At 41.1% G+C, this 20,370-nt stretch overlaps 1 protein-coding gene across 2 annotated transcripts; it reads left to right on the top strand.

The window, feature by feature from the left end:
- The first annotated feature begins 275 nt into the window (after positions 1-275).
- Positions 276-19,838, top strand: LOC128569302 (butyrophilin-like protein 3). Of its 2 annotated transcripts, XM_053567460.1 has the most exons (9): positions 276-496; positions 4,792-5,139; positions 10,363-10,632; positions 15,201-15,314; positions 15,992-16,012; positions 16,413-16,433; positions 16,525-16,551; positions 16,843-16,869; positions 17,399-19,838. In XM_053567460.1, the coding sequence occupies exons 1-9, from the start codon at positions 448-450 to the stop codon at positions 17,923-17,925; spliced, it is 1,404 nt and encodes a 467-aa protein (XP_053423435.1). In that variant the 5' UTR covers positions 276-447; the 3' UTR covers positions 17,926-19,838. The 2 variants fall into 2 exon arrangements, with proteins under 2 accessions (XP_053423435.1, XP_053423436.1); XM_053567461.1 differs by lacking the exon at positions 15,201-15,314.
- The last annotated feature ends 532 nt before the right edge of the window (positions 19,839-20,370 follow it).

Here is a 20,370-nt window from a genome sequence, read left to right on the forward strand (position 1 = left end):
CAGAGTGACCCCACTACATTGTGCTGCACAAAGCTCTCTTTCAGGAACCAGATACTCACCCACCATGCCACTCTGCCTGCCAGACTGGGCCTTTAAATATCCTGGCATCTGACAGTCCCATGCCACTCACCAGTGATAGTTTTGCCAAAGGGCCAGATCCCCTCCCAGTGTACCCTCCCTTCTTTCTATCTTTATTTCCCTGCTCTGCAATAGACATTTATGGCCTGCTAATTAATGCAGTGATTCAAAGTCCAGAGCCCCACAGTTGTACAGCTATGTCAAGGGGAGGAAGACTAAAAACTGAAAAGTTCAGCAGAAGCTTATGCAGAGCCTGCCCATAACTTATGCACCTGGACTGCTGGCCTGATCTCCTCTTCTCTCTAATCTGTTCATGCTTCCATGTTGTTGTATGTCTCCAGGGCATAAGCTTGATCTGCAGGACAATCTATGGCCCTCGTGCTGGCTTTGGTCCTCAGTCTCCTCCAGCTGGGGTCAGGTAAGCTATGCAGGCTGGAACCGTTCTCTGTCCCTTTGTGTTTGAGTAACAGTTTGGATTCTTCAGTTACAATGACTGCAACACAATGGAGCGTGGATATCTTTTATGTATTTATTGATTTATTTAATTCATTGTAGATTAACATGAGGGTACAAATGATTAGGTTACATTGTGTTTGTTAGGTAAAGTTCAAGTTATAGTTGAGACCTGGGAATACCTTAATTTTTTGCACTCTCCTAGCTTCTCTTAGTTCTTTCCTGGCAATTACGGATGTCAGGGATGTGGGGAGTACAGGGCAATGTAAAGGACTCAGGCACTGTTGAAACTGTTGCAACAGTCCAGGAATAGTAGCCGGTGGCTGAAAAGAGGCCAAAGTAGTAGAGAGGGTGTATACCAAGAATGTCAGGGTAAATCATTAAATGTTTGCTCCAGATAGGTTGTGAGGGTTTAGATGGGGGGTGTCTTTAGTGGCACATCTGGATTTATGACTTGGGTGCCTGGCTGGAAGGAAACACTATTCAGAACATTTGAGAGAAGAGATAATGTGTTCATCTGTGAATGTTGATTTGGAAACACCTGGGGTATGTGATCTGTGCGGAGGGGAAGGTGTATGCCTGTTTAAGTGAGAAATACGTTGGAACATGGAACATTCTGGGCAGAAATCCACTTTTATTTCTCCACCAGTTACCTTCAGCACAAAGCCCGTTCAGGATACAGAGTAATTGAATAAAATTCACAAAAGTAGCTGGAGGTGGGAGTAGAACTCTGGTCTCTGGGCAGTGAGTGTCTAGCTGTTAAAGGTTCAGTCAGCTGTGGTCACTTCCTGCCACCTTCTAACTGTGTCTGTTTTGCTAAACAGAGCTATGAAAGGAGAATGAGGGCTTCAAAACATGCTCGCTGTTGCCCCTTCAGAGTCCCTGTGCATAACACATAAGATAGCCTCTCATGTAAAGTAATTATCATCCATTTCTTGATCAACTTCTTTGTCTGCTTTCTGTCTGGGGAGAAGCAACAGACATTATGGAAATGAAATCAGAAGAAAACTATTTTTTTTTTAAAAAAAGCTGATTTTCTCTGCTTATGAGCTTTGTGCTCAGAACTTCTCTAGGTGTCACTTTGCTAGTCATGACATGGAGAGATGGTTATCATATTCCTGACAGGGCTGTAGTGACAACTGCATGACCTTATATATAAAGCGTGTGGCACAGAGCTCCGCTGATGCATGGTAATTGCTCAACTATAGCTGTATTTTTTCTTGCTGGCCCCAGGGGAAGTTTCAAAGATAAACAGAGGTGGATATTACTATTGAAATAGGGAATACAGTCTAGCATGAGCTAAATCATACTTTGATTTGTTCTGAAGTTACTGGACTTTTTAAAGGGAGAATAAGGGGTGGGGGAGTAGGGGCTCAGTAAAGTCAGAAAAGTAGAAGGTAGAAAGGTTGTTCAATGTAAATGCCATTAGGCTGTGCCTGGTACTGGCAGCCACTGAAGTCAGGATTCTGTCCTCCCACAGAGAGGAGGTGGAGCCTGTCCCTTATCAGGCTTACATTTCAAAGGAATGCCTTTCAGGTCCTTGAGAAAGTCACTCCTGAATTGTAGGAGATACTTGTACCTTCCAAGTGACAGAGGGAGGACTCACAATGTAAGCCCTTCCTAGTAAATCCTCTAGGAAAGGGAGGTCAGGGGCTAATGCTAGGTGTGTCAGGTGAGGGAGGGGAGAATAGCAAAGCCAGGAGGAGGGAAGCAAAAAGAGAGGTTGTACCAAGCAGGTCAGTGCTGTGGGAAGTGGGGACACAGTCCCATTAGGGCCTTCTGAGGAAGACGCAGAAGGAGCTCAGAATCATCCAACATCTACTACCTCCTATCCCCACTGGTTAAGATGTGCTCTCCTAGTTGTTAAAAATCTCTGCATTTTTTAGCTGCCCTGAAACCCACTGAGCAGGTTCCAAAATCAAAAAGGAAACACTCAGCAGAAGGACACTGGCCAGGCCCCACAGCGGGCGGGGAGGGGAGGTTCCAAAATCAAAAAGGAAACACTCAGCAGAAGGACACTGGCCAGGCCCCACAGGGGGCGGGGAGGGGAGGTTCCAAAATCAAAAAGGAAACCCTCAGCAGAAAGACACTGGCCAGGCCCCTCAGCAGAAAGACACTGGCCAGGCCCCACAGGGGGCGGGGAGGGGAGGTTCCAAAATCAAAAAGGAAACCCTCAGCAGAAAGACACTGGCCAGGCCCCCCAGGGGGCGGGGAGGGGAGGTTCCAAAATCAAAAAGGAAACACTCAGCAGAAGGACACTGGCCAGGCCCCACAGGGGGCAGGGAGGGGAGGTTCCAAAATCAAAAAGGAAACCCTCAGCAGAAAGACACTGGCCAGGCCCCACAGGGGGCGGGGAGGGGAGGTTCCAAAATCAAAAAGGAAACACTCAGCAGAAGGACACTGGCCAGGCCCCACAGGGGAGGGGAGGGGAGAGACATGGCCTCAGTGTCTGCTTTGCCAGGTCAGTAGCTGGACAGAGGTTACAATGCAAAGTCTCATTTCATGCAATAATACTTATCTGGTAGATGCATAAATAAGTAGACTTCAAAAAGATTTATAAAACATATAAAGGAAGAAATGATTGGTGATAAAATTTTTAAATTCATTGGTTTGGGAATCCACAGTGGGAGACCAGCCTTGTGTCTGATACACACACAGGCCATAATGAACCCATGAGGGTCGGTCAAGACGTCCTCTCCAGGAGAATGCATATGCAGAGAAGTTGAAGGGAGTAGAGCTCCACGCATTGTGGACTCCTGAAGGAAAAATATATAATCATTACAAACTGTGTCTTTTGCTGAAATGATTATTAAGAAGATGACTAAGTAAGAAAGATATTTGTCAGGGCCCAGGACTAGCCACTTCTTAGGCCTGACTTAACTAGGTTCTGGACACGGACCGCTAAGTTACCTTGCTCAGGTCTCTTAGGTGCCTGAGGGCTATCTACTTTAGCTAGAAAGAGAAAGTGTGTCTTACAGAGAGTAAAACAGTCTTAGAATAGATGTTCAGTAGAGAGACGCCATGCTGGCGTTCTGCAGGCAGGAGAGGAGACAGAGTCAGAGTAAGCGAGTCCGTGATAGAATGCACATGCTCCTGACTGCCTGCTCCTCCAGCCTAATATAAGGCTGATTCGTGCCTCTCAACACCACAGGTGTAGAGACTGCCAATTCACCACTGCTCTCATCTGGCCAGCTCTCATGCTTGTTAGGAGAGCTAAATCCGTCTCCGTGCCCTTTCCACCAAGGTGTTCCATTATTGAGCTATACAGGTATTTCTTATAACTCTCACTCCTTCTAGCCATAGGCTATATGGGCTGCTAGAGACATTTGTGCTCAGCATTTTGTTTCTGGGGTCCATACTCTGTGCTGGCCAGAGGGAATGCTGTGCTGGGCAGAACAGACAGGCCCTGTCTGCATGGGTCTGTTATGTAGGGAACCTGAAGAGTAAATAGTTATTGCACTTTAAACAAGATGATGAAGAAAGTTTCAAAATGAAAATTAGAACAAAGCCGTGCTAAGAAAAAATGATGGTAAGACACAGGGTGATGAAGTATTAAATGAAGCACCAGTCAAGACCCAAATTATAGAGTGGAAAGATAAAAGCCATGAAAAGACCATGCTGCAGCAGGAATCCACTGAGGAACAAATCTCTGAAATAAAAGCTGCAGAATCTCCTGTCATAATGTCACAGCACATCCTCAAATGCTGGCAGAGTTGATAGACTAAAAGAGCAGGGAAGCACAAATAAACCTTCAATCCGTAGTTGGAAAGTATATCTTCCTTTACTGTATCCATGAAACATTTACAAAACATGACCTTGTGCTTGAAGAAAACCTGCACAAATTCCCCCAAACTGGAGATCTGTGGTCACATGCTTCCTGCTGGGTCATTGAAACCAGATCATCTTTGGTTTTCAGCAAGAAAGATAGAAAAGGGGCTGTTGTGAGATTTCAGTTATGCCAAGGGGAGAGAATGTGGGTATAGGATCTCTGGTCAGAGGGTCTGCAATTGTAAAGTGCCTCTACTACGTGTAACATACTTCCTCTCTCTAAGACATGGTTCTCTCATTTCTACAATGAGAATATTGATAAATCACACCTCTAGGATGTGTGTGATGTGGGCGTGTTCTGTCAAGGGTAAGGGGGTACACAGATGCAACTCACTTGCCTTGGTAAGGAGACAGTGACACCCCTGCCTGAGTTGAGTGAGTGGAGGGCTTGAGTTTTGCCCGGTTAATCTGTTGCTGTGCTTCCTCCCACAGGTCAGTGGCAGGTGATTGGGCTGGACAGGCCAGCACGGGTCTTGGTGGGGGAGGATGTGCTGTTCTCCTGCTTCCTCTCCCCGGAGACAAATGCAGAGACCATGGAAGTCCGGTTCTTCAAGAATAAGCTCTATGCTGTAGTCCACCAATACAGGGACGGGAAAGATCAGGAACATATGAAGATGCCGGACTACAGAGGGAGAACTGTGTTTTTCAAGGACTTCCTCGCCAAAGGGCAGGTGTCCCTGAGACTGCAGAAAGTCACCCCCTTGGATGCTGGCCTGTACGGGTGCTGGTTCAGATCTCAGACGTATGAGCAAGAAGCCATCTGGGAGCTGCAGGTGTTAGGTCAGTTGCTTAGTTCAGAGAAGTTGTAACTTACTTACCTCATAAAGCTGCCCTGCACTTTATAGTTTGTTGAATTAGGAGATTTTAAAAATTGTCGTTCAGATAGAAGATAGCATCTTACGCTGTCATTCATCCTGTCTTGTGTATAGTCATTTTATCGCGTGGATAAATTCATGGAAATACCACTACATCAAGATGAAGAACCATCCTGCCCCACAAAATTCTCCCTCTGCCACCCCTTCATCATCACACACATCCTCCCCTTCACCTCCACACTCTCAAACCCCTAGCAACTACTGCTCTGCTCCCTCTCTATAATTTTAATGTTTCCAGAATGTCATATAAATGGAATCATACAACATGGGACCTTTGAGACTGACATTTTTACTCCATATAATGCCTTCGAGATCCATCCAACTTGTTGCTTATATCAGTAGTTTATGCCTTTTTGTTTCTGAATAGCATTCTGTGGTACAGATGTACCACAACTTGCTTAACCTTCACGCTTTGATGGACATTTGGGTTGTTTTCAGTTTGAATCTGTTACATATAAGGATGGCATATGCATTTGTGTGCAGGTTTTTACGTAGACAGACATTTTCATTTCTTTGGGTGAAATACCCCTTCGTATGCTTTCTGCATTGTATGTTACATGTATGTTTAATTTAAAAAATTAATAGACTATTTTGGGGGGAAGTTTTGATTTTACAGGAAAATTGAGCAAAGGTACAAAGAATTCCCTATACTCTCCTGTTCAGTCCCCTGTCCAATCCCCGCTATTATTAACATCTTGCATTGGTGTGGTGCATTATTACAGACTGAGCATCCTTGCACATGCTCAACATCTGTACATTGCCATCTGTGTGTCTTCTTCAGTGAGGTATACATTTGGATTTTCTGCCCAGTTTTAATTGGGCTGTTTTCTTTTTTTCTTACTTTAGTTTTTTTTTTTTTGCAGTTTCTATGGTTTTATTTAAACACAAATAAAATGTGCCCATGCGCTGTCTATTCATTTTCTTCACTGCACAGCCTGGCATTGGCAATGGTGAACTCTGACGGCAAGCTGGGCTGCTCTTTCCACAATGGCTTTATGGTTCTTGGAGGAAACATTGTGAGCAATCTCAGCACAGTAAGATTGGTTGCTGTCAGCAGCACTTCCAGCCCCTTGTTGTCATGGACGAGGAACTTCCAGAAACCACTGGATAGAATATGCTTTGTTTTCTTGTTGTTCCCATAACCAATGTTGGGCATCAAGATCTGTCCCTTGAATCCTCTCTGAACCCTGTTGTCAATACCACTGGGTTTCCCACAGTTAGGCTTAATTCTGACAATGGGTCTGACTGGTGCCACATAAACTTCTTGGTCCTCTTTTTGATCTTCTTTGGCTTCACAAGGGATCTTCATAATGCCAAACAGGAGATGGCTGCCACCTCTATAGATAGCCCCGAGGAAGAGCTTATTAAGTATTTTGGATATCAGTAACTTATCATATATGTGTTTTCAGATATTTTCTCCCAGTATTTTTGTCTTTTCATTTTATCAAGGTTTACTTTTTAAAAAATTGCTATTTTTCGTAGTGACTATACTATCCTGCATTCTTTTAAAACATAAATTTTTTTTTTAATTTCAATCCCAGGAAATGCCATCATTTTACACTCTTAGGGGCACATATGAGTGGTCAGTTTCTCTGCATCTTCACCAGCATTTGGTATTACCAGTACTCACAAATTTTAGCTGTTCTCATAGGCAGGCAGTGATGTCTCATGGTGTTCCTAATGCATATTGCCCTAATGGATGGCAATATTCTTTAAGACTAGATTGACTAGCAGCAAACTCTCTTAGTTTTACTTCATTTCAATATACCTTGATTTTCCCTTCATTCTTTTTCTTTCCTTTTATTAAGTCATATACACATAGATCATGAATACATTTATGCATATTTGGAGAACAATGTGTTAATTTTTTTAATACAATTTGAAGTGCTTAAATCAAACTAATTAATATAGCTTTTGCCTCATTTACTTGATTATTGTGTTAAGACATTTATGTTCTATACTTGATAGATTTGACTTGTACCCTTACAATGTACTCCACAGGTGTGGTCCCACCGTTTACCCTCCCTCTATCAAACCTCCCCCCGTCCCTCCCTTCCCACTTCATTTCTCCCCTTCATCCTGGGCTATCGTTGTAATGCCTATCGATCCATGAATGGATTAATAAATTGTGGTATATGTATACCATGGATTACTATGCAGCCTTAAAAAAAGATGGGGACTTTACCTCTTTTATGTTTACATGGATAGAGCTGGAACATATTCTCCTAAGTAAAGTATCTCAAGGATGGAAGAAAAAATATCCAATGTACCCAGTACTTTTGTGAAACCAATTTATATTTACTCACACTTTCTTTGCCCTTCATTCTTAAAGGGAAATTTTGTCAGATACAGAATTTGTCGATACAGAATTCGATAGTTCTTTTCTTTCAGGGCTTAAAAAATTCTGTGCCATTTCTTTCGGGCCTTGAAGGTTTCTCATGAAATATCTGCTGTCCCTTGAATTCATGTTCCTTTGATGTAATGAATCATTTCTCTGATTGCTTTCAAGATGTTTTCTCTTTCTTTAGTTACCTAAGTTTGATTATGACAAAATCATCTAAGTGTGATTTTTTTACTTTGTCCTATTTAGTAATTGCTGAGCTCTTTGAATTTATAATTCTATGATTTTCATCAAATTTGGTGATTTAAAAGCCATCATTTCTTCAAATATTCTTTCAACTCCATTCACTTTTTCGTTTCCTTCTGGATTTCTGGTGATATACGTATTGGCTCTTTTGATAATTGTCCCAGAGTTCTCATAGGGTCTATTTCTTTATTTCAAAGTTTACCTTCTCTCTGTTTTTATTTTTTAAATTGTATTTTCCATCCCCAAGTTTATTTTTTATGTCCTCTATCAGAGTCACTCTGATATTTAGATGTCCAGGGTGTTTTATTTGCTTTGATTTTTAAAATTTGCATCGTCGTATTTTTCAGTGATATAATTTACATTTCTTTGTTTTTTACAATTTCTGTATGTGGTGGTGTTTTATATTTTGTCATTTGTTTCAAGGGAAATCATACTTACTTTTGAAGCCTTTTCAGGATAGCTGTTTAAAAGGCTTTGTCAGATCTTGCTGACATATGATTCATGTTGTTGCTGTCAGTTGATTATCTCTTCTCGTTCAAGCTGATGTTTTCCTGGTTCTTTGCATTCATGATGGGTGATTTTTTTTTTTTTTTTGAGATGGAGTCTCACTTGGAAGAGTGCAGTGGCATCACAGCTCACGGCAACCTCAAACTCTTGGGTTTAAGTGATTCTCTTGCCTCAGCCTCCTGAGTAGCTGGGACTACAGGCACCCGCCACAGTGCTGGCAATTTTTTTTTTTTTTTTTTAGAAATGGGGGTCTTGCTCTTGCTCAGGCTGGGCTGGAACCTGTGAGCTCAGGCAATCCACCTGCTTCGGCCTCCCATCGTGCTAGAATTACAGGTGTGAGCCACTGCTCCGGCCTGGGTGATTTTTTTAAATTGACATTCTGGCTATTAAGTCGGGAGATTGTGGAATCTATTTAAAGATTCTATTTGAGTGCTTCCTTGGGTCTTGTTCTGCTTTTGCCAGTTGTGGTTCCAAAGTGGTTAGTTGTAAGAGCTTTTGCTGTCGTATTTGTTTACCTGGTGGTGCTTCTGTACCCAACAATCCTATCTGCTGCTTGTGTGTGTAGAGGGTTTTTCCTCAGTTCAGACACCCCGAGGCCCCTAGGTGAGGGAAGGTAGTCTCTGGTGCACAGGGATGGGGAACACCTCCCCTGGCCTCTTGTTGGTGGAGCGCCTCCTCCACCCTTTTGCAAGTGCCACTGGGTCTACCAGGTGTTGTCAGGGACCTGGGTGAGGGCAAAGCCTGCCTCCTGTTACTGAACGGTGGTGGCAGTATGGCTCATGAAGTGTTGTTTCTCTAATTGGGTCTATAGTCATTCTACCTTCCTCTTTTTACCTTTCAGAGTACTCTTGAATTATTTACTGGGTTTATAATTTTACTTAGTGGGAGGAGCAAGGAGAGACAAATCTATAGCATCTTGCCTGGACCCCCTTTGTTAATGTCATGCCTTCATTCATGTACTCACTCGGTGCCCTGGTCTAGGTCCTGTGAAATGGCAGAGAACAACACATGGAGGGAGATGGGCCATAGCAAAAGACTAGATTGAGGAGGTCACTGTCCCTGCTGTGGTGTATACTTGCCCCTCTGCCTGGCATACTTCTCCTTGTCGCTCAGCTTCCTAAACGACTCCTATTTGTCTGACACAGCGGGGAGAAAATTGCCTCTAGGAAGCCACACATTCCCCTGACACTTAAGCACTCTCATCTCTGTGGTGCTTAACAATGCTTGTACCCTTGCACTTTTAACAGTGAAATGTATTAGTTTACAGTCTTCCTGTTTAGTTAGTAAGTTCTTTTCTTTTTCTTTTTTTTATTAAGTTATTTGTACATAGATCATGAATACATTTATGCCATCATGGGATTTAATGTGTTGATTATTTGTACCAATTGGAGTGTTTATATCCTACTAACCAACATAGCCTTCACCTCCTTTACCCAATTACAGCATTAAGACATTTGTGTAAGTTCTTATTAGAAGGGGCTCTGTCTGGGCGGCGCCTGTGGCTCAGTGAGTAGGGCGCCGGCCCCATATGCCGAGGGTGGCATGTTCAAACCCAGCCCCGGCCAAACTGCAACAAAAAATAGCCGGGCATTGTGGTAGGCGCCTGTGGTCCCAGCTGCTTGGGAGGCTGAGGCAGGAGAATCGCGTAACCCCAAGAGTTAGAGGTTGCTGTGAGCTGTGTGAGGCCACGGTACTCTACCCGAGGGCAGTACAGTGAGACTCTGTCTCTACCAAAAATAAAAATAAAAATAAAAATAAATAGAAAGGGCTCTGTCTTATTCACTTCATCACTTTTAAGAAATAGTCACATATATAATAGCTGTTAAGTGCATGTTGAATGAAAAAAGACCACAGAATTACATAGAGAAATGTTGTCAGGGTGTGTGTGTGTGTGTGTGTGTAAGAGAGAGAAAGAGAGAGATTAAAGGGAAGACTATAAGACTATTATGGCTATGGGCTTGATGAACCTGGTTAAGACATCTGTGACTTTGGGCTATGATGATTGTTTTCATCCCTTCTCTGTTTTCTCCTCAGAGATGGGCTCAGCTCCTCTCATTTCTATCAAGGGCTTTGTTGATGGAGGCATCCAGCTACTCTGCCAGTCCTCAGGGTGGTTCCCCCAGCCCACAGTGAAGTGGAAAGGGAGGACTGCTTTACCCTCAGACTCCAAGGTGAATGCAGATGGGCATGGCCTGTTTGATGTGGAGACCTCCCTGATCATCCAAGAGAGTTCTGGGAGTGTATCGTGTTCCATCCAACACTCCGACCAGAGCCTAGAGGTGGAATCCAGAGTCTGGATAAAAGGTGAGAAGGGCTGGAAGAAAGAGGAACAAGGGAGAAACAAATGCTTGGGTGATCCAGAGAGAGAACAAGACCCTCTATCTCAGAATATTTGTTTGCTATTGCCTGGTTTTAATGATTTGCTTTAACAATAAAAAGTAGAGGTGGTATAAAAAAAATACAGGCATAAACCTTTGGTTAAATAGAAACAACCACTTATAATTCTAAAGAAGTAGAGATAAGTGTTTTCTTAATACAAGATAAAGGTCCATGGTGCACCTCCCCCAAACTCAACACACACAAAACTTTAAAAGAACTAACCTTAGAAAAATAATTATTTACTATTTTAAATATTATTATTAAATTATATTGTTTATAGAAAATATCACTGAAGCAGAATACAAAGAAAAAATATTATTTTAGAAACTTTAAAACAATCATAGGATAATTAGTGTTAATTAAAATGTTCCAATAAATACAATCCATGTAAAAGGACTTCATTTGCCAGCTAAAAGACAAAGAAAGATTAGATTTATAAATCTGAAATGCTGCAATTCCTAAGAGAAAGTGTAAATATGTGAAAGTGAAGTGCAAAAAGACACAGCAGACAAATGTTAACATAGTTGAACCATAACAGATATATTAGTGTCTACAAAAGAAAAAAAAGGTTTTAAGACAAAAAAGAATTGCTGGCAATAAAGTTATTTCACAAATATAAATATAAAAAGTTAACTCACCAGGAAAGTAATAAAATTTTAAAGATACACACTTTATGACATAGTTTTAAAATATACAAAGCAGGGCGGCACCTGTGGCTCAGTGAGTAGGGCGCTGGCCCCATATGCCGAGGGTGGCGGGTTCAAACCCAGCCCCGGCCAAACTGCAACAAAAAAATAGCCGGGCGTTGTGGCGGGCGCCTGTAGTCCCAGCTGCTCGGGAGGCTGAGGCAAGAGAATCGCTTAAGCCCAAGAGTTAGAGGTTGCTGTGAGCCGTGTGATGCCAAGGCACTCTACCGAGGGCGGTACAGTGAGACTCTGTCTTTACAAAAAAAAAAATATATATATATATATATATATATATATACAAAGCAAATATTGAAATAAAAGGAAAAATTACAGACTATGCATTCCAAGACTGATTACTAGGCAAAATTAATTACAATGTAGAATATTTAAACTAAAAATTACAAGGGATAATCTAGAAAACATTTGTAGAAGACTGCAACCCTCCCCAAATTGTTTTGGAGTACACCTTGAACATTATGAACTTTTGCCAGGTACAAAAACATAGAATGGTTTTCAGGAAATTTCAAGGAATTAATGTCATTCAGGCAATGCTCCCTAATCACCATGTAATTAAGTTAAATCACAATAATAAAAGAAAATTTAAAATTTATCTATGTTTGAAAAATACAAATATACAAATAATATAAAGTGTCACTAAAAATCATAATGATCATTATAAAATTTTTAGAACTAAATGATAATGAAATCACATATATTACTATGTGTGAAATGGAGCTAACACAGTTTTCTAAGTCAAAGTTATATCCTCAATTGTTCACAATATAAATGAAAGCCTGTAATTTATGGTAGGTATTGAGATTTATTTCAGAATAAACTGAAATGGGACAAAAGGATAGCAATCATGAGAAAGAGTTAAACAAAAAGAACAACTAGTACAGAGTAACAAAGCTAAAGTTTGATGTTTCAAAATACTCTTAATATAGATAAAGCTTCTGGCAGCATCAATCAAGAAAAGAGAGATGGAAAGGTCGGGGAAAGCCTGGGCAGTGGGCACAGAGTTACAGTTGGATGGCGGGAGTAAGTTCTGATGTCCTGTTGACCAGAAGGGGTAACAGTAAGGCCTTGTCTATAATAAGACAGCTAGATGAAAGGTTTTTGAATACGCTTAGCACAAAGAAGTAATAAATGCATGAAGTGATGGATGTGCTAATATCCTGAATTGATCATTATTGCAGCATATCTGTGTATTGAAACATCAGGTTATACCCCATAAATATGTATAATTGCACATTAATGAAATTTTTTTAATTAATAAAAGAGTTGGCACAATTAGACGGTATAGGAAATAACAAGAAAGCAGAACTGAAGATGCGGCAGAAATCTAAAATACACAGTGTTTTGAATAACTGTGTGATTCAATTTGAGTATGACAAATTATTAAAAAGTACATAGAAAAATAATAAATACAAAATCTAACTCAAGAAAAAATATACCACCTGAGGAGTTCTATAAACATAAAATAAGTGGAATTGGTATTTAAGTCTTCCCAGATACCAGGGTCATATTGTTTTATACACAAAAATCTAACAAACATTGAAAAAAATAGAAAATTTTTATCTTACACCAAGTTTTACAGAAAGCAGAATAGAAAATATTAAGCTCGTGATATTAGATTAGTATAATTTTGCTCATTATACACCATATATGTATTGAAACATCAAAGTGTACCCCACAAATGTGCACAGTTATGTGTTAATTTAAAAAATGTAAAAATGCAAAATGATCAAATCAAGGAAAATCTGAAAAACAAAACATATTGGTATAGCTTACTCAGAAACAAAAATATAAATGCTTATCAGAAATTTTATAAATCCAAACCAAAAGTGTGTAAAAACCTTAATATATCATGACCAAATTGAATTTATCTTGAAATAAAAAATTAGGCAGGGCAGCGCCTGTGGCTCAGTGAGTAGGGTGCCGACCCCATATACCGAGGGTGGCAGGTTCAAACCTAGCCCCGGCCAAACTGCAACAAAAAAATAACCGGGTGTTGTGGCAGGCGCCTGTAGTCCCAGCTACTGGGGAGGCTGAGGCAAGAGAATCGCCTGGGCCCAGGAACTGGAGGTTGCTGTGAGCTGTGATGTCACGGCACTCTACCAAGGGCGATGGAATGAGACTCCGTCTCTACAAAAAAAATAAATAAATAGGTAAACACCAAGTTATATATTAATATAATTATTACCTTGATGAATGAAAGGAGAAAAGCTATAATTTTCTAAACAGTTATAAATTAAATATGGAGCAATTTTAACATCCATTTATGATTTAAAAACTTGCGAATCCAAACACAGAAGAAAGCTTTTTAAGTTTTTTGGAACAGGAGAGAATCTTCTTGATCTGATAGAATGGAAACTAAAAGTACCTACAGCAAATAATCACACGTAATGATAAATCATTTAATACAAGGAACTTTAGTTCACTATATTAAGCATGTATGTTCAATATCATGCTGGAGTGTTAGCTATTATAATAAAAGAAGAAAATAAAAAATAGTTTTTATTTTTAGAAAGGAAGAAGTAGAATGCCCATTGTTCACAGGATATATGATATATACCAAAAATTTAGAAAATATTCAGGTAAATTCTTTTAATTCATAGCATAGTTTATAATGATCATGTGATATAAGATTAATAAACAAAATAACTTCATTTGTAAATATCAAAGACAGGAAAACAAACATGCCGTGTGCAATAACAACATGAACACGTTAATTAGGAAGAAGTCCAATTCTTCTTATTGGACTTGAAAGAAGTCCAATAACGTTTTTCAAATGGTATTGAAGAACATTATAAACTTTACTGCTGGTGCTAAATAAAACTGATATAAGAAGAGAGACATAGCATTGGATAAAAAGATATATATTTTAAAGTTAAAGTTTCTTCCAGAAGTAATCTATAGATTAAATTCCAAATAAGTCTCACAGGAGATTTTTTTACAACTGACATGTCCATTGCAAAACATATGTGGCAGAGCAGGTGGCCAATCATTGCCATGACAGAGTAAACAAGAACACACTGTGAATCTTAGTTTACTATATATTAAATGATGTCCCTGAGCTGCAGTGATTGAGCCAGTCAAAATTATTGGCACAGAGGTAGACAGATGGACCAATGGACGAACAGAGAGCCAGGAAACAAATCCAAGCCAAAACATAAACAAGATGTAGACAGAGGTGACATTGTGTGTGTAAAGGCCATTCAATAAACAATGCAAGCATGTTGTTATCCATGTTAGCAGAGAATGAAGTCAAAACTCTACGTTTTATATATAAAAAACAAAGTCCAGATGGATTAAGACTTATTTGGAAATGGAAAGTTTTAAACTTAAAGAGAAAATTGTAGAAAAATACCCTTTTCATCTTGGCGTATAAGGGGATTCTTTAAATCAGCGGTTCTCAACCTGTGGGTTGCGACCCCTTTGGGGATTGAATGACCCTTTCACAGGGGTCGCCTAAATATATCCTGCATATCAGATATTTACATTATGATTCACAACAGTAGCAAAATTTCAGTTATGAAGTAGCAATGAAAATAATTTTGTGGGGTGGTGCCTGTGGCTCAAAGGAGTAGGGCACTGGCCCCGTATGCTGGAGGTGGGGAGTTCAAACCCAGCCCCAACCAAAAACTGAAAAAAAAAAAGAAAGAAAGAAAGAAAATAATTTTGTGCTTGGGGTCACCACAACATGAGGAACTGTATTAAAGGGTCGCAGCATTAGGAAGGTTGAGAACCACTGCTTTGCCTCTGCTGTTCAGCAATCACTAAGGGGGCTGTGGGACTGTTTTTCAGAGACATTTTTCCAGCCCTCACCTTGGCGCCTGGCTTCTATTTTACTCATGGTCCTCGTCTTTAGCCTATGTGCTAGTTTCATTGTGCTGAGGATTTCTTTCTTCAAATCTCGGGGTAAGTGAGAGAGAGAAGCATGGGCCTATGGCTGATGGATGTTTGCAGCAGGGCTGGGTCAGGCATCCTTCCAGGCACCACCTGAATTGGGCTCCAAGGACCCATCCCCTGGGCCCATCAACTGGACCACCTTCCTCATGGCTCTCTCAGGAAAGGCAGTCCCTATCATGCCCTTCTACTTCATGGAGGGCACAGAATTAGGGGAAGAACTATTTTCAGAACTCTAGAGCTGATAGCAATTTCTACGATTGGCACCGCAAGTCCAGGACAATGTTTCAATGCAGCTGAAAAGAGGAAATAAAATGAAAACAGCAAGATGAAATAATATTCAGCCTCAATTAGAGTTTTTACCCCTGGGAATCAACTGTCTTCTCAATGAGGGAAGCACAACCCTTTGAAAATGTATATCATAATCCCACCTCCTCTCCCAGTCTCCTTCTCCCTGGTAACCTCCATTTTCACCCCCAGAGGATCCTACATATTAGTTCTCTCTTCACTGTGAACAGTCCTCACCTCTGATTTTACCCCAGACAGAGATGCTTGGTTCAGGGGGTGGGGCTGGAGGTGGGGTACAAAAGCAAGACCCACACGTCATCCCACCTGAGCAAGGAGTCAGGGTTGTGTTTGTACTTTACACGTTCCTGTGTTGACCACTGAATACTCTGTTTCTGTTTCAGGGAAAATCTTGGCAGAAGTGCGTAAGTGTCTTGTCATGTTATGAGCCTTCCACATGTGGTTCTCCTGGGTTCCTCCCTGTTTGGTCCTCTGCACTCCATCTTGGCACCAGACTGGAAAGGAAGGGTTAGGAGAGCATCTGGTTTGCTCTCCCCATCCATTGACTGATGAATTGATCTGCAGATATATGTGGGGGTTAGCATGGGATTAGGGGGCCCAAAACTCTCTAAAATGATCTACAAATTTTGCCTGTTGATAATTTTGTGGGTAGAGGAACTGCAGATTTCATGGGCTCTTTGAGGGTGTGTGGACTCAGAATGGTGAAAAACCTATGGGATGTGTTCCTCAACTTCCTCCAGCCTGATTGTTTGAAACTTTATCCAGGCCTGTATCATCACTGAATAGTCTGCTTTTCTGTTTTAGGAGAACTCACAGAAAACCTGGGTAAGAGCATTATCACATGCAAAACTTTCCTCCCACTTCCTCCCCTTGCTTCCTGTTATGTGATTGGAGCCTTTTTGTGTTTTAATTTCAGACTATGAAAGCAGGGATGGCCAGGCAGGTGAGAGATGGCATTCCTCCTCCAATCCCCACTTATCTTTTTCTTCTAAGACCCTGGTTTATGGGGTCTTGTAACCTGAGGACCCTGAGTCTCTGCAGATACAGGCTTGTAATGGGGATCCTGAAATTGTCTGCAGATAATAGGGGTGCATTTTGCAGAGACATTCAATAACTTTCATCAGATCTGTTTGGTTCATGATGTCCCCAAGAGGACAGCCACCCTCAGTCTCTCCCTTCTCTCTGACTCTCACTCCCCCGTGAGCACTGAACTGCCTGCTCTATTTATTTGCAGAATGGAGGGAGGCCCGGAAATACGCAGGTACCAACACGTAAGGGGGTGACAGTAGGACAGAGCCTCATGTAGGTGTAAAAGGGGGAGGAGACCAGGGACCCATGTAGCCCGTCCCCACCCGCCCACCCCGGGGCATAGCTTCACCCAGTCTAGAAGGGGATAGGGAAGCTTTGCCAGGGTGGAGGTCACAGGCAAAGCCAGTCCAGGGTTGAAGGTAACAGAAGTAAAATTGGGCAGGAAATGGTAGATGGGAGGATGGTGGATAGTGGGGCCACTTGGGTCTCACAAATCAAGTAGCAATTGGGGACAGTTTTAGAATTGGGTTGATGTACTGCAGTTATGACTTCATATCCAGGCATTTACCAGGCCCTGGGGCTATACTGGTGGACAGCCAGTGATGAGGAAAGGGCTGAACAGACAGTGTTGGGCAGTGACTGTGGCCCTGGGACCTCACCTGAACCCACCTGAGCAGTCTGCAGTGGGACAGGTGGCCTCTTATTGCAGCCCAGTTTCCTCTTCACTAACGCATGCTCCCCTTTCCCCTCCTGCACCCCAGTGGAGGTGACTCTGGACATGGACACCGCTCACCCTCAGCTCTACATTTCTGATATGAAAGCTATATCCTTCAGGAGTCATCCCCAGGAAGTGCCCTACTCAGAAAAGAGATTTAAGAGGAAGTGTGTGGTGGCTTCTCAGGGTTTCCGGCAAGGGAAATATTACTGGGAAGTAGATGTGGGATACCATAAAAGTTGGTACGTGGGAGTGTGCCAGGATGATGTGGAAAGGAAAGTGTGTATGAATTTGTGTCCCACAAATGGGTACTGGGTCTTTGGACAGTGGGGACACCAACAGTATTTCACATTTGATCCCTCAAAATTCAGCGTCTTCCTAAGAACGCCCCCTACACGAGTGGGCATCTTCCTGGACTATGAAGATGGAGCCATCTCCTTCTTTAATATAAATGACCAGTCCCTCATTTATAAGATGACACATCAGTTTGAAGGTGTGCTGCGGCCTTTCTTCGCGATTTATGAGGGGGAAACTAGAAATCCCATGTATATCTGTCCAGTGTCCCTGAGATGAAAAATAGAAGTTTCTTCTCAAAGGGCTGCGGTCGGAGGCACAGACAGCTGAGTGTGCCTCCTGCTGCCAGTGCTGCCCTTCCTCTCCATGAGTGTTGCCAGTGGGAATCACACTTCTTTCTGCTTTAGGTTATTAAGTTTTCTCTCTCAGCCCCAGAGTCCTGCCATAACCGACAGTGATGGCTTCTAGGCAAGGGGAGTCTATCCATGTGGGAGTCAAGGGTCATAGCCGCCCTGAGGTGGGAAGGGGAGAATGTGGACATTGGATTTAGTTTGTAACAACTCCACCCATTTAAGAGATCTTGGACCAGTCACGCCCTCTCAGGTCATCACTGTCAAGGGCAGTGATTCCCTCTTTGGAGGTGATAGTGAAGATAAAAGAAACAATGAACATGCATCATGCCTGCATCTTGTTGATGGCATAGTGTTGGCTGATGATGTGGTCTTTATATTACACATTTCCCAAAATGATCCCTCTTTATTTATTCCACATTAATTAATTAATTACTTTTTTCCTATTCCACATCACCCATTGAATAGTTATTGGGCACCTCTTCTGTGCCAGCCCAGAGAAATGAAGAGAAAGAAGCATTTCCCAATTCCTTCTATAAAGCCAACATTACCTTGATACTAAAACAAAACAAAGACATTACAAGAATAGAAAACTTTAGACCCACAACTCTCACGAACATAGTTGCAAAATTCTAGATAAAATATTAGCATATTGGATCTAACAATAGATTCAAAGGATAATACATCACCACCAACTGCAGTTTATTCCAGGAATTCAGGGTTGGTCTAATATTAAAACAACCAGCGTAATTCATTATATTGACAAATTGTAAAAGAAAATGGTATGATAATCTCAATAGATGTAGAAATTTATTTTTTACAAATTCAAAATCCATTATTGATAATAGCTGTCAGTAATGAAGATATATAGTTGTCAAATAAGTATATGAAAATATTTTCAACATTATTAGACATTAAGGAAATGAAAATTAGCAATGAGTAGCAACTCTACCACTTATTAGAATGCCAAATATTGAAAAGACTCGCCAAGTGTTGGCAAGGATGTATAGGAACTATACTCCTACTGGAAGTGTTAAATAGTGCACCTATTTTGGAAAATGGTGTTTTAGTGACTTTAGAAATTAAACAGTTGCCTGCCATATGATCCACTATTCTGCTCTACAAATTTTCTCAAGGGAGAAGGAAATATATATGTCTACAAAGACTTTAGGTGAATGTTGACAACTTTATTTGTAATAGCCAAAAGTTTGTAACATCCCAGATAAACAAAGAACAAATTGTGTTATACATGTATCTACGCTACAGAATACTACTCAATGGAAAAAAGGAATGAAGTATGGTACACAATAACAGCATGGATGAACCCCCAAATATTATTTTAAGTGAAAGAAGCCTGGCAGAATGAATCCATACTGTGTGATTCCATCTATAAAAAGGTCTATAAGGGGAAGGGGGAGGTATTGGTGGAGGGAGGGTAATGGGTGGAGCCTCATCTACGGTGCATCTTAGAATGGGTACAGGCGAAACTTACTAAATGCAGAATACAAATGCCTACATATAGTAACTAAGAAAATGCCATGAAGGCTACGTTGAACAGTTTGATGAGACTATTTCAGATTGTATATGAAACCCGCACATTGTACCCCTTGATTGCACTAATGTACACAGCTATGATTTAACAATAAAAATAAATAAATTAAAAAAAATGAAAAGGTCTATAAAATGCTGACTATTCTATAGTAATGGAAAGCTTATCAGTGTTTGGAGGAGAGAGTAGGGTGGGAGGGATTAAAAACAGTGGGAGGATCTTGTTGGAATGATGGTTATGCCAACTATCTTCATTGTGGTGATGGTTCATTGCTATATAAACATATCGAAATTCATCAAGTTAGACACATAAAATATGTACAGTGTGTCAATTATGCATCAATAAAGCTGTTTTTAAAAATATGTACACCTCCACAAGGGATCCCATCGCAGGCTGGGCAAGGGATTTGAAGAGAAACTTCTCTGAAGAAGACAGGCGCACGGCCTTCAGACATATGAAAAAATGCTCATCATCTTTAATCATCAGAGAAATGCAAATCAAAACTACTTTGAGATATCATCTAACTCCAATGAGACTAGCCTATATCACAAAATCTCAAGACCAGAGATGTTGGCGTGGATGCGGAGAAAAGGGAACACTTCTGCACTGCTGGTGGGAATGCAAATTAATACATTCCTTTTGGAAAGATATATGGAGAACACTCAGAGATCTAAAAATAGATCTGCCATTCAATCCTGTAATCCCTCTGCTGGGCATATACCCAGAAGACCAAAAATCACAACATAACAAAGATATTTATACCAGAATGTTTATTGCAGCGCAATTCATAATAGCTAAGTCATGGAAAAAGCCCAAGTGCCCATC

The sequence above is a fragment of the Nycticebus coucang genome, chromosome 17 (genome assembly GCF_027406575.1).
Source record: "Nycticebus coucang isolate mNycCou1 chromosome 17, mNycCou1.pri, whole genome shotgun sequence".
Classification (NCBI taxonomy): Eukaryota; Metazoa; Chordata; class Mammalia; order Primates; family Lorisidae; genus Nycticebus; species Nycticebus coucang.

What these genes read in the sequence shown, in the direction of transcription:
- LOC128569302 (XM_053567460.1), top strand. Translation starts at nt 448, where the DNA reads ATGGCCCTCGTGCTGGCTTTGGTCCTCAGTCTCCTCCAGCTGGGGTCA. An exon ending in CTGGGAGCTGCAGGTGTTAG is followed by an intron (nt 5,140 to 10,362) that starts GTCAGTTGCTTA and finishes TTTTCTCCTCAG; the next exon opens with AGATGGGCTCAGCTCCTCTC. An exon ending in ATCCAGAGTCTGGATAAAAG is followed by an intron (nt 10,633 to 15,200) that starts GTGAGAAGGGCT and finishes ACTGTTTTTCAG; the next exon opens with AGACATTTTTCCAGCCCTCA.